Raw genomic sequence first — 12,287 nt, 5'->3', positions numbered from 1 at the left:
GTGTAGTATTCTTTGCCTTCATAATGTTTTTATGGCTATGTTCACATGTGCAAATATGCGTGTAAATAAATCTTCCTTTTTATGTTGCACTGTCTGAGAGTTGCTTAATTGGGAGGTGTTAGGGAAGCAGATTTAGTTACAGCATGCTACAGGATTAGTGAGAAGTGCAAGAGAACTTCCCTCACTGACCTGAATAATTATATAACAGTGAATCAACTAAACATCTTCCAAAAGAATGTGTTAAACACCCATAATACTAAAAAGAACTATGAGAATGGGCCCAATCCTCCTGCCATTGAAATCAATTACAGAACTTTTATTGACTGCAGTGGGAGTGAGGTTTGGGTACCTAAACAACCTAAGAGCCTGAATCCCATTTTCAGAAGTGATTTAGGAGCCTACAACGCAGTGGGATGTAGGCTATAGCTTTCAGAAGAAGGATTGGAGAACTCAGAGAAGCAGGATAATGGATTTTTTTTCAGAGCAGCTCTTATCTCATTAGGTAGTTAGGACTTAGGAGCTAAGTTTCTAAATCACTTTTGAAAATAGGACTGAGGCTCCTAAGTCACTTTTGGATATGCTTCTATTGCATAGTATATCCAACCTCTGACACATGTGTAATCCCAGGTACGATTGCAGCTCAGGTAGAGAGACTGGAGCTAGCTTTAATCTAATTAACTTGAGTCCTGGGAGCACGTGCTTCAGCATAGGATAGCCCTGTGAATAGTTATCCAGAGTTTGAGGCGAGTTTGCATAGCCTGCGCTGAAGTGCACGCTCCCGTGGCTTCAGGATTGCAGGATCAGATCTAGCTAGATTCAAACTAGCTTGGGTATATGTACAGAACCTGCAGTTGCACTCTGTGATTGCAGTATAAATATAGCTATAGGGACTTTTGACATTTTTATCCTGGGTACAGACCAATTCCAACGGAAGTCAAATGGGAAGTTTCCCAATTGATTTAAATGAGAGCTAGATCAGGCCTTGAAAGAATTAACAACAAATCTGAGCAACAGCCAAATGTTTCCTTGGGTTACATGTTTTATAACTCTGGATTTATTTTCTTTACATTAGTTTACTTTACAAAAAGTAACCAGACTACCATTCTCAACCCCGCCCCCACCCTAAAAGAACTATACCTGAAGCAAGGCCCCATAACCAGGGAAGAGTGAAGAGTAGAAGACTCAATGGAGTCCATCAATGACCTTGCATTGCCAGTCTAATAACATGGCAGGCACTTAGGCTCAGGTTGTCAAAGGTATTCAGGTGCCCAATTCCAATTGATTTCAAAAGGAGTCGGGTGCCTTAATACCTCTGAGGAGCGGGTGCTAGTAAAAAATAATCTTAAGTATATAAATAAATAGGATGACTACATTTGATTTTAAATGGTTTATATAAAGAATACAGAATTGCACCAGATTTTGCATGTTCTTGCACTACAGCCTTTTTACAGACATGTATGTAGAGGCAACATGTACAAATCTCTAAACAATTTTAAGTCCTCGATGCGTATATTTCCTTAACACAAATTCCATGACTGTAGATTAAATGCGGAGACAATAAATGGCCAAAACAAAATGTAAAAAGATTACAAACTGTTTTCACAACACCACATAGAAACTCCAGTGTTTTCAGCTTTCTGGGAAATTTAGGAGTCTAATCCTGCAAATGTAATGGGATCAGACTGTTATAGTGGACCCATTACTGGCTCAGTCTTGACAGACCTTTTCTAGCATTTTAATGCTGTTTTCAAATTAAACCAAAATATCAGTTGCTGATTTTCGTCGAGAGGCCATTCAAGGTAGGTCTTTGTGTTCATTATTTTCCTCAGTTTACAGAATCTTTTGGGAATTGTTTGCTCCTGAATGGGCTCCAAAAGGATCAAAATTGCTGAATCATTATTCTCATCAAAGAGGCGGAAGTGCGAGAACTCCAGCTCATACTTGCACCACTCGCTCTGCACAAAGTGCTCTGACAGCACAAACAGAGTTTTATGACTTTTTTCAATGGAGTCAATGATGTTGTCAATGATCCACTTCCCAGGCACAAAGTCCCGTTTATGAAGGCACAGTTTAAATGGGGGGATAGCGTTCTCAAGTTCCTGTACCATTAAGTTTTCAACCCATTCTGAGTCTCTTTCACTGTAGGAAACAAAAGCATCATAGCAGAAGTCCTGATTGTATGCTCTCTTGGGTTTCCTTTTTGCTTGAAGCCAAGCCCAGGTCATTTTCATGTACCAGATCACATGAAGTTTGTAGCCCAGGATCACAATAAGCAGGTTTACCAAGATCACCAGAATGCAAATTAAGGACACGGCCAAAGTTCTGTGACATTCAAACAGCGAAAGCCGAGCAGCTTTTACCTGCTGTCCTCTCACAGAAGACGGAGAGTCACAGATGTAGTTTTCTGGCCAGTTAGCCAAGACATTAGCTATTCCCTCCTGGTATTGAATGAAGGAGAGAAATTCACAAGAACAGATGAAATTATTGTCACCAGCATCCAGTGTCTCCATTTTCCTAAATGATCCAAACTCTTCCTTAGAAAAACTGGTTAATTTGTTTCTGCTGATTCTCAGGGCTACTACGTTAGGAATAAATGGAGCATCTGGCAAGGTCTTTAATTTGTTTTTTGCAATGTAGAGTTCTTTAAGATGTGGTAGCTTTAATCTAAAATCATTGAGGTTATTACTACTAACATCCAAAACTTCAAGAGTTTGAGGAATGCAGGTTGTTACTTTGGGTATTTGAGTGCCTGAGATATTTAAATATTTCAGGTTTTCTGGCCATTGACACGATTCTGGAATCTCACCAAAATTGTTTTGGCTAATATCTAGGTGAGTAAGGTGTTTTAGATGAGATAGACTTCGACCTGTCATTTCTAAATCACCCAATGAATTTTGACTTAAATTGAAAGTTTGCAGCAAGGGCCATGCACCCTCACAGGATGAATGTCCTAAATTTGGATCTGCAAGCAAATTTTCACTGAGATCAAGATAAAGGAGTGAGGAAAAATGTCTTGAAATGCTGCAAGGCACCAAGAAGACTTTGGTATTTACAACTGTGATTTTGGTAATGTTACCTATAAGATTTTTCAAACTGCTAAGATCTGAAAACAAATAAAATTTTTCTATAGTTAATCTCCGTATTGTCACGACTTCCATGGGGCTTTTTCTCTTTATTTTAATTGGGTCTTGCCAGCGTCCCGTTCCCTGCAGTACACAATTGTCCAGCTCCAGCTCCAACAATTGCTCAGCGTGCACCAAGATGTTTAACATTTTGCCAGTGCTTGCGTCTGTAAACAAAACATTTTTAAACACAAGTTTCTCCATGACAGAACGACTCATTGGCTCCAGTAATGAAGATTCAGAAGCTGTATTGAAGGCTATATGTCTCAGTTCTACACATATTGCAGAATTTGTAAGATCCTCTAACATCCCTGATAACACCTGAACATCATTTATGTTCATGATGACATGATTTATGCTGTTAACTGTTGTCAAACTCCCTGACTCGTATTGCTTGAGCCTTTGACCGTCAATCTCAAGTTGCTCAAGAACTGTAATTCCATCAAAGTCTTGCTTCTGTATAGCAGAAAAGGATTGGTTATTCCCCAGGTGCAGATATCTCAAATTTTTGAGATTAGAAAACAAGGGATTCTCCCCCAATGTTGTATATAAATTACCCCGTATGTTTATGATTTGTAAGGAAAAAAGATGTCTAAACCAAATGGGTGACAAGTGAGTCAACTTATTATTTGATAAATCCAAATGCTCCAATTTTCCAAGGAAAATAAATGATTCCTTATCTATTGTCCAAATTTGATTAGATTGCAGCAGCAGCACTCTCAGATTCACACCTAGCAGCAGATCAGTTTCTCTGATATATTTTATGCTGTTGCAGGAGAGATTTAGCCCCGTGATATCAGTTGTTAGCCCTGAAGGAATGGTGCTTAAATTCATTGAAGAACAGTCACAGAAATGAGTGCCGTCACAGGAAGGACACACCTGCGTTGTGGCTTTTTCTTCAGAAAGATTTGCCGTTATGACCAGGTAGATGATCCACTCTTTCCAGAGTTGGTTAGGCATGATTTTACCTAAAATTTAAGAGAGACAGAATAAGCATAACATGAATGATTAGTGTTAAAAAAGCCAAACTTGAAAAATAGTCTCTACTGGCCTATCTTCAATAAGGTGTTATGGATAGTTATTGTTTGTAAAGCCCTTGGAACATGAAAAATATATCAAGTGTTTAAAATATTACATCAAGAAAATCAGATTGTACATAAATGTGCTAGAATGATTTCCTGTTTGGCTTTCAGTTCCTTTTTCTGTTCCTGCTGTGTTTAACTTTGGAATGAAAAACATCAAATTAATTACTACCTGAACCAGTCTTTCACAGATCAGTGAATACTTTAGTCAAACATTCATAAACCTAATAACAATGTAATATTTACTGGCCTTGTCCTTTTTATGCTCAATAAATAGCTAGGTACCAACAAATTGCTTTTTAAAAAAACACCCTCTATTCCCCCCCACACCACAAATCTGCAGATTTCATTTTGTGTACACATTTTGAGCTGTAGGGTGCTTACACTTTCTGTGCACTTCAGCTCCCATTGAAGTCAATGAGAGCTGGGGACAATTAATATCTTGTAGAAATAGCTTATTGAATAGTAAAATTATTTTCAAGATATGTCACTATTTCTGCATAATGTTTCTTTGAAAATGAAGAAAAGGCATTGTGTGTGTTGTAATCCTTTCCCTCAACCTTCAGCTGGCTTTTGACTTTTTAGCTTGTGAAGTCTTGGGCACAGGGACTGCCTTTTCCTAGGTGTCTGTGCAGGGCCTTCATTACCATATTGTATATGGACAGTGATGACAAACCAATATTTGTAACTATTGACAATAAATCCCTGAGAGGAGGGTTCAGCACTGATGCAGCACTGGTTCCTACAGACCCTCAGCAGAGAGAAGGCTATGGTGACTTTATGCTGCCAGCACCTCTTCCTCTGGTGGATGTTCTGGTTAGCACCGCTGACAGCCGCTCTTCCTTGTTCATTGTCTGCCCCACTTAGGCTCTCATTTTTCAGCTTTTTTACAGGAAATGACCAGCATTGCAAAATGAGAGTGTTTGTGGGTCAGGAGTGGCATGGCTAATGTACTGCTAGCCCAGCCTACTGTAGGCCCTGTCTGAGCAGGTAGAAAGAACACTGGTAAATTCTTCGCCGTCAACAGAGTCCTTTGTTCTGCCTTCCCCAGCTCCACAGTGCAGATGGCTATGTCCCCCATTCTTCTTTCCTTCTCCCCCATCTAAGGCTTGTCAGCGGCTACATAGCAGAACACCAGCCATAGACCAAAAAGAAACTAGGATAGGGTGCTTGGAAAGAGGCTACCTCCACGTTTTCCCATAGCCCTTGTGAGTACAACAAGAGCAGAGAAAAGGTTACCAGGGGATTAAGAAAGCAGCTGCCTAAACCTTCACCTGTGCTGTTCCTAAATAGTGCTAGTCTTATGGTTATTTAAAGGGATAGAATCATCAGTGTTTGTGCATTTATTTTATATATTGGGGGAGGGTACATTTCTTCAACCCCTCCCTTCAACCACCACATCCTGGCCCCACACTAGGACACTCTCCCCACCCACGAGGCCCCCCACCACTCTCACCCATCCCTCCTTTTTTCCTATTATTGCTGCTTGCTAGAACTTTGGCCACAGAGTGGAAATCATGGGGGGAGAGTCCCGAGATATGACCAGTGGTGAGCTGGAGCCGGTTCGCACCGGTTCACGCGAACCGGTTGTTAAATTTTGAAGCTGGTTTAGAACCGGTTGTTAAAGGGGTGGGGAAACTCAGGCAGGACGGACAGGATGTGGCCTGCGGGACCGTCCTGTCCGTCCCACCTGAGCTCTTGGCTGGGGAGGCTCCCATGTGAATTTTTACTGACCCGGCGGCGCTCCGAGCCTTCGGCGGCACTTCAACGGCGGGTCCTTCACTCGATCCGGATCTTCAGTGGCGGGTCCTTCACTCGCTCCGGGTCTTCGGCAGCATTTCAGCGGTGGGTCCATCAGTGCCACCAAAGACCCGGAGGAACTGAAGGACGTGCCACCGAAGTGCCAAAGACCCGGAGCGAGTGAAGGAACCGGTTCTTGAGCTTCTGGAGCTCATCACTGGATATGACTACATCATTCACGCTTCTCTAGGCTCAGCTATGCTCCTGATACAGCCATGGAAGTCACAACAGCAAAGAATACATAGGGCCAACAAGCTGGGGGGTATCACAGGAGCCGCTTTCCCCTTTAACTTTTCCCCTGTTCTCAGCCCAGTTGTCTAGTACTTCTGGAAAAGGAGCAGGTCAGCACTGGGGCTTCCAGCTTTCCCTACCCTCTGCTGTGACTATGGGCTTATCTCAATGATATTAGGTTGCTCAGTCACTACAGTGATGGGGAAGGGGCATAAAATTAAAAAGCTGGATTACAATCAGACCCTCAATTTCATGAATCCCAAATGTACCCAGTTTATAAAATGCAGAAAGAACCCTCTTTGCCTCTTAAATGGCTGAGGAAATTCAAAAGAAAACACTGAGTAATGTGGCAAATATGGGCAGTTATTCACATGTAGAAAATTCTGGACAAAAAAAAGTAAGGAAATGGCTAGCTACTAGGTGGTAATCTCTAGTTGACTCAACTACAGACACCATGCTCCACAGTCACCAGCATTTCTTTGGTCAGTAGCCTAAACTGAAACTTCACTTGGATGCACTGTGGAGCAAATTGCATGGAGGGGAAAGAATTATTGAGTTACTTCTCATGTATTTGAAACAATCAAGCTTTTCTTTAACATGCATTATGCTGGGCACTTTTCCCAGTCTTCTGCTCTCGGCTGTGTTATTGTGTGAAATGCCAGGGAAAATCCCATTCTCATTTGTGTTCAATTTTTGCCACTACCCTCACTTTCGTATTTCTGGCTAGTAATTAAATTTAAGATCTTGACCATAGTCATGGCTTTTTTAATGGTTTTTCCCGGTCAAGGTAACAATGTTATCTTGCCCCTACACAGCATCATTGTTTTGGAAAGAAATCCATGCCATTAAAAAGAACTGTCAGGTAGAAATTCAGAAACAACTAGCAGCAATCAAATATTTGCAGGGAGAGACACATTAATGTCTGTACTGTAAACTTGGTATGAACTAACTTTGCAATTTGCAAGCTGTTGTACAGACTCAAGACCTGATTCTGCAGACATGATTATCTTCACTCACTCAGTCTAACTGTAATTATTGTGTGATTCTTCTTTCATACGGCAACTTGTGTGAATAAAGTTAAGCAAGTGCATGAGTGTTTACAGGTTTGAATATCAATGACATCATAGCAGAATTTTCAGAAGCCTGCACAATCCATCACTAACTTAGGACACTCAGCAGATGACCACCCAGTGATCTGCCACACACCATCCATGCATCTCCTTAGTGGTCGTCCCCTACTACAAACACCACCACTATTCCTTCCTTAATAACTTTCTCAAGATGATTTCCATCTCTACACCTAATGTGACCAATGTGCATACATTTGCATCTGCCGATTTCCAACATCAAGGTCTGCTTCTCTCCACCCATACCTCCAACACAGGACATTCATCTTTTTTTTTTCCATCCAGGAGATGTGCAAGAGTCTTCACCAGCACCCACATTTCAAAAGCTTCAGTTTTTTCTTATCAGGAGTATTAATTTCACATCCATAAATGGCTAAAAAAAAATTAGGCTTTTCACCATTTGCACCTTCTTACATTTCAAGATGCTATAGCTTTTCCATAGTTTCGAAGGGGGTCATAGCTAAGCACACCATCCCTACTCTTCTTCTTGTTTCTTTGGAACAGCCTCCTTTGCTGGCTATATAGGATCCCCTATAATTCAACTCCCTCTACAGCTTGTCCGTTGGTCGCAATGTCTGCTTACATCCTGGTTTTGTTAGCTGCGTCAAGATACATTCATTATGTTTTCACCACATTCAGGAATAGTCCATACCCCTCACTAACCATGTCTTCGGGGCCCTATAAGTGCTCATATCAATTAATAACTATTACAATAAAAATGAAATGTGCCGACGTTCCGCAAACTAAATATAGTACAGGAAACTATTATTAACCTAAACGTTTAAAAATAAATGTTAACCGTTCTATTAGGGACCCTGAAGCACTGAGGTCAATGGAAATTTTGACATTGATTTCACAGACACAAGATCAGGTCCTAAAAGGGCTAGTATAAATTGTTACTATTCAACTAGAGCATCTACACTAAAGTTGTATGGAGGAGAACTGCTGACATACTTAATACGGTTACATTCATCATACAAACATGCAAAGGCCTGAACCAGTTGGGTCTGACCACGATGGGCACGGCAGGAAAAACGTCAGATAAATAAAGAGATGCCCCAGGGCCCAACCCGAGAGAGATTATTATTTCTACCTTACCTAGGCAGGCGTGTGATTCACGCGGCACCTCTCCTCAACTCCGGGCTTCTCCGGGCGGTGATCAGAGGTCTAATAAACCAATATCCCGCAGAACAACGAGCTCCTACAAACCAGGTGCCCATCAACCAATAAGCCAGGGCTGTAAACTGTCCAATATGGCCCGCGGGGAGCCCGTTTTGTGGGACCCAGCAAGGCCGGGACCAGACTCAACCCCAGGGCAGAGGCTGCTTTACTCTTTCCCTCTCTGACCGCTCCTCCCGCCTGGGGGCTGCAAGCCCTGGGGACCCGGGACCCGCCTGCGGCCGCACTGGGTGGGTAGCGGGGGCGAAGTCGTCGCGCTGGCTCCCTCCTCGCCCTCAGCCTCCTCCGCGCCGGCCGGCCGCGAGCGCCCCAGACGGCGCCCGCTCGCGCTCTGGCTTGTCCCCGCGGGAGGGCAGGTGCAGCGGCGGGGCCGCTCGGGCGCCGCAGGGCTCCGGGAAAGCCCCGCCCGCGCGCAGAGAAGCCGCCTGTCCGGTCGGAGGGCCCCGAGCGGCGGGGGGTGGGGGGGTTGGTTCGGCAGCGAGCCCGGGGACATTCGTTAGGAGGGCAGAGGAGACAGTCATGGCCACCAGCACCTCCCCCGCTCGCTGCCTGCATCTTCCCTCCCCGTTCCCGGCATCTCCTCCCGCCTTCGCTCGCCCCCTCTCCCTTTTCTGACAGTCTGCCAGGCGAAGTCAACTGTGGCCAGGCACTGGTTGTCCTCCCACCCAGCCCGTCATCACTCTGCTTCCCGTGTAGGTGGCCCCGAACCCTGCTTTTCACGGGGACTGCACTCAGGGGAAAGGCTTCGCTGTATCTATTTCTGTGTCTCCCCTTTCACTCGCCCCATGCTCTTCTTTACCTCCCGGAAGCAGCCATGGGCTAAGAGGGAAGGTGCTCTCAGGGACCGAAAGCTCATGCTCAAATAAATTGGTTAGTCTCTAAGGTGCCACAAGTCCTCCTTTTCTTTTTGCGAATACAAACTAACACGGCTGTTACTCTGAAACCTGTAAAGATAGGAAACAAAGCCGAGGAATAAATGGTCAGTTTTCAGAATGACAAGAGGTAAAGAGTGGGGTTCCCCCAAGGATCTGTGCTGGGAATAGTGCTGTTCAGTTCAACATATTCATAAATGAGCTGGGGAAAGGGATAAATGGTGAGGTAGCAGAGTTTACAGACAATACAAAATTTCTCCAGCTAGTTAAGTCCAAAGCTGACTGCAAAAAGTTACAAAGAGGTCTCACAAAGCTGGGTGACTGAGCAACAAAATGGCAGATGAGATTCAATGTTAATAAATGCAGAGTAATTCAGAGTAATGCACATTGGAAAACATAACCCAAACTGTACATATAAAATGGTGGGATCTAAATTAGCTGTTATCACTCAAAAAAGAGATCTTGGAGTCATTGTGGATAGTTCTCTGAAAAGATCTGCTCAATGTGCAGCAGCAGTCAAAGAGCTAACAATGTTAGGACCCCCCAGGAAAGGGATAGATAATTAGACAGTAAATATGATAATGCCATTATATAAATCCAGGGTACACACACACCTTGAATACTGGATGCAGTTCTGGTCAACCCATCTAAAAAAAAAGATATATTATAATTGGAAAAGATACAGAGAAGGGCAACAGAAATGATTAAGGGTATGGAACAGCTTCCATATGAGGAGAGATTAAAAAGACTGGGACTGTTCATCTAGGAAAAGAGACGACTAAGGGGGAATATGATTGAGGGCTATAAAATCATGATTGGTGTGGAGAAAGTGAATAAGTGTTATTTACTCCTTCACACAACACAAGAACCAAGGGTCACCCAATGAAATTAATAGGCAGTAGGTTTTAAACAAACAAAGGGAAGTATGTCTTCACACAACACACAGTCAACCTGTGGAACTTGTTACCAGGGGATGTTGTGAAGGCCAAAAATATAATAGGGTTCAAAAAAGAACTAGCCAAGAAGGTCAGGGATGAATCCCCCATGCTCTGGGTGTTCCTAGCCTGTTTGTCAGAAGCTGGGAGTGGATGACAGGGGATGAATCACTTGAATGATCGCCATGTTGTGTTCATTCCCCCTGAAGAACCTGGCATTGGCCACTATCGGAAGAGAAGATACTTAGTTAAATGGACCATTGGTCTGACCCAGTATTGCCATTCTTGTGTTCCCTTACCACATGCTCCCACTCCTGGTCTCTTTTCTCATCCCAATTTTCTTCCTTGCAAAGAAAATACCTTTTTAAGCATTAGATAATTAACCTGTCTAATTCATTATCCAGGGGTATAATTGATGAAGATTTTAGTTTAATAAAATTCCAGAAGGAATTAACACACATGAATGAGAGGAGCTTCTCTAGTTACGCTGGCTATGCTAAAAATATCACTCCTCTGCTTTAGAGCATAAGTTCATCAGCTGGAGTTACTAAAGATTTGCCCCAGTTTCCTTCCACAGTACCCTGCTCAGGTGAAAGTTTGATCATGATTAGCTGCTATGATGGGGAACATGATTTATCCTGGTCTACAGCGACTGCTTAATCATGTTCAACATTATGTTAATTAACACCATTGTTCACAACCACAGGAAAACATGGTACATTTATCAGGGGCAGCGGGTTTGTATAATTTTTGGTGGTGCCCAGAGCAGGTCCAAGTCCAGCCCCACACACACACCGGCCTTGTAAGCCAATATACAGCAACTCCTCACTTAAAGTCGTCCGGTTAACAGTGTTTTGTTGTTATGTTGCTGATCAGTTAGAGCTGTGGCTCTAAAACGTTTTTTTCCGTGGACCACTTGAAAATTGCTGAGTGTCTCGGCGCACCACTTAATGATCTTTCCAATTGTTGTTTGTATCATTAGCTAACTATAGTAAAGCGCTTTGGATAAAAGTGCTATATATATAAAAAAGCCTTAATAATAATTAACTTTGTTTGTTCTGCACATAGAAGCACACAACTCATATTTTAATATCAGTAGTCTTAACCTTTCTAATGCGATGGATGTGCCCTCTCCCCCCACCGCAGCGGCCCCCAAGCTGGGGCTGGGAAGAAGGGGGGTTCTCTCCTTCTCTCCCCCACCGCAGCAGTCCCTGAGCTCGGGCTGGAAAGGAGGGGGTCTCTCCCTTGCCACAGCAGCCAGAGAGCTGAAGCTAGGAAGGAAGGGGGTCTCTCCCCAGCAGCCGCAGCCCTGGAGCCTCTTTCTCTGGCCACCATAACCCTGCACATCCCAAATTCCCCCACCCCCTCTTCTCACACCACTGCCCCCTCATACCTACCCCCTACTCCCCCCAAGGCCACCACCTCACCTTACATGTGAGTCTTCTCCAGGGTCCAGGCACCTAATTAGTGGAGCCACACCTGCACGGCTCCACTAATTAGGTGGGTGGCCCTTCATTCTCTCATGTGCGGCCGCCCAGGAGTGCACCGTAGAGGGAACTATCCGCGGACCACCTGAATAGAGCTCATGGACCACTGGTGGTCTGTGGACCAGAGTTTGAGAACCTCTGAATTAGAGAACATGCTCATTTAAAGTTGCACTATGCTCCCTTATAGTGTTGTTTGGCAGCCACCTGCTTTGTCCACTGCTTGCAGAAAGAGCAGCCCATTGGAGCACTAGTGGTGGGGGCTTGGAACCAGGGTGGGCCGACAGCCCCCCATCAGCTCCCGGTTCCCCTAAGTTCCCTGTGCAGCAGCTGCCCAGCTGGCTATCAATTGCTGGCAGTTCAGCTGTTCCTCCCCCCACTGCCATGTGCTGCTCCTGCCCTCTGCCTTGGAGCTGCTCCCATGAACCTCCTGCTTGCTGTGCAGGGGCGGAGGG

At 44.1% G+C, this 12,287-nt stretch overlaps 1 protein-coding gene across 1 annotated transcript; it reads right to left on the bottom strand.

The window, feature by feature from the left end:
* Positions 1–1,372: 1,372 nt before the first annotated feature.
* LOC102944187 (toll-like receptor 2 type-2) lies at positions 1,373–8,401 on the bottom strand. Its single transcript, XM_037897441.2, has 2 exons — positions 7,609–8,401; positions 1,373–4,090 (listed from the first exon to the last, which is right to left on the bottom strand). The coding sequence occupies exons 1-2, from the start codon at positions 7,622–7,624 to the stop codon at positions 1,728–1,730; spliced, it is 2,379 nt and encodes a 792-aa protein (XP_037753369.1). The 5' UTR covers positions 7,625–8,401; the 3' UTR covers positions 1,373–1,727.
* Positions 8,402–12,287: the final 3,886 nt, after the last annotated feature.

Source organism: Chelonia mydas, chromosome 4, assembly GCF_015237465.2.
Source record: "Chelonia mydas isolate rCheMyd1 chromosome 4, rCheMyd1.pri.v2, whole genome shotgun sequence".
In the NCBI taxonomy this organism is placed as follows: Eukaryota; Metazoa; Chordata; order Testudines; family Cheloniidae; genus Chelonia; species Chelonia mydas.
Note: the sequence above shows the minus strand (reverse complement) of the source record. Positions and strands in the feature narration are given on the sequence as shown.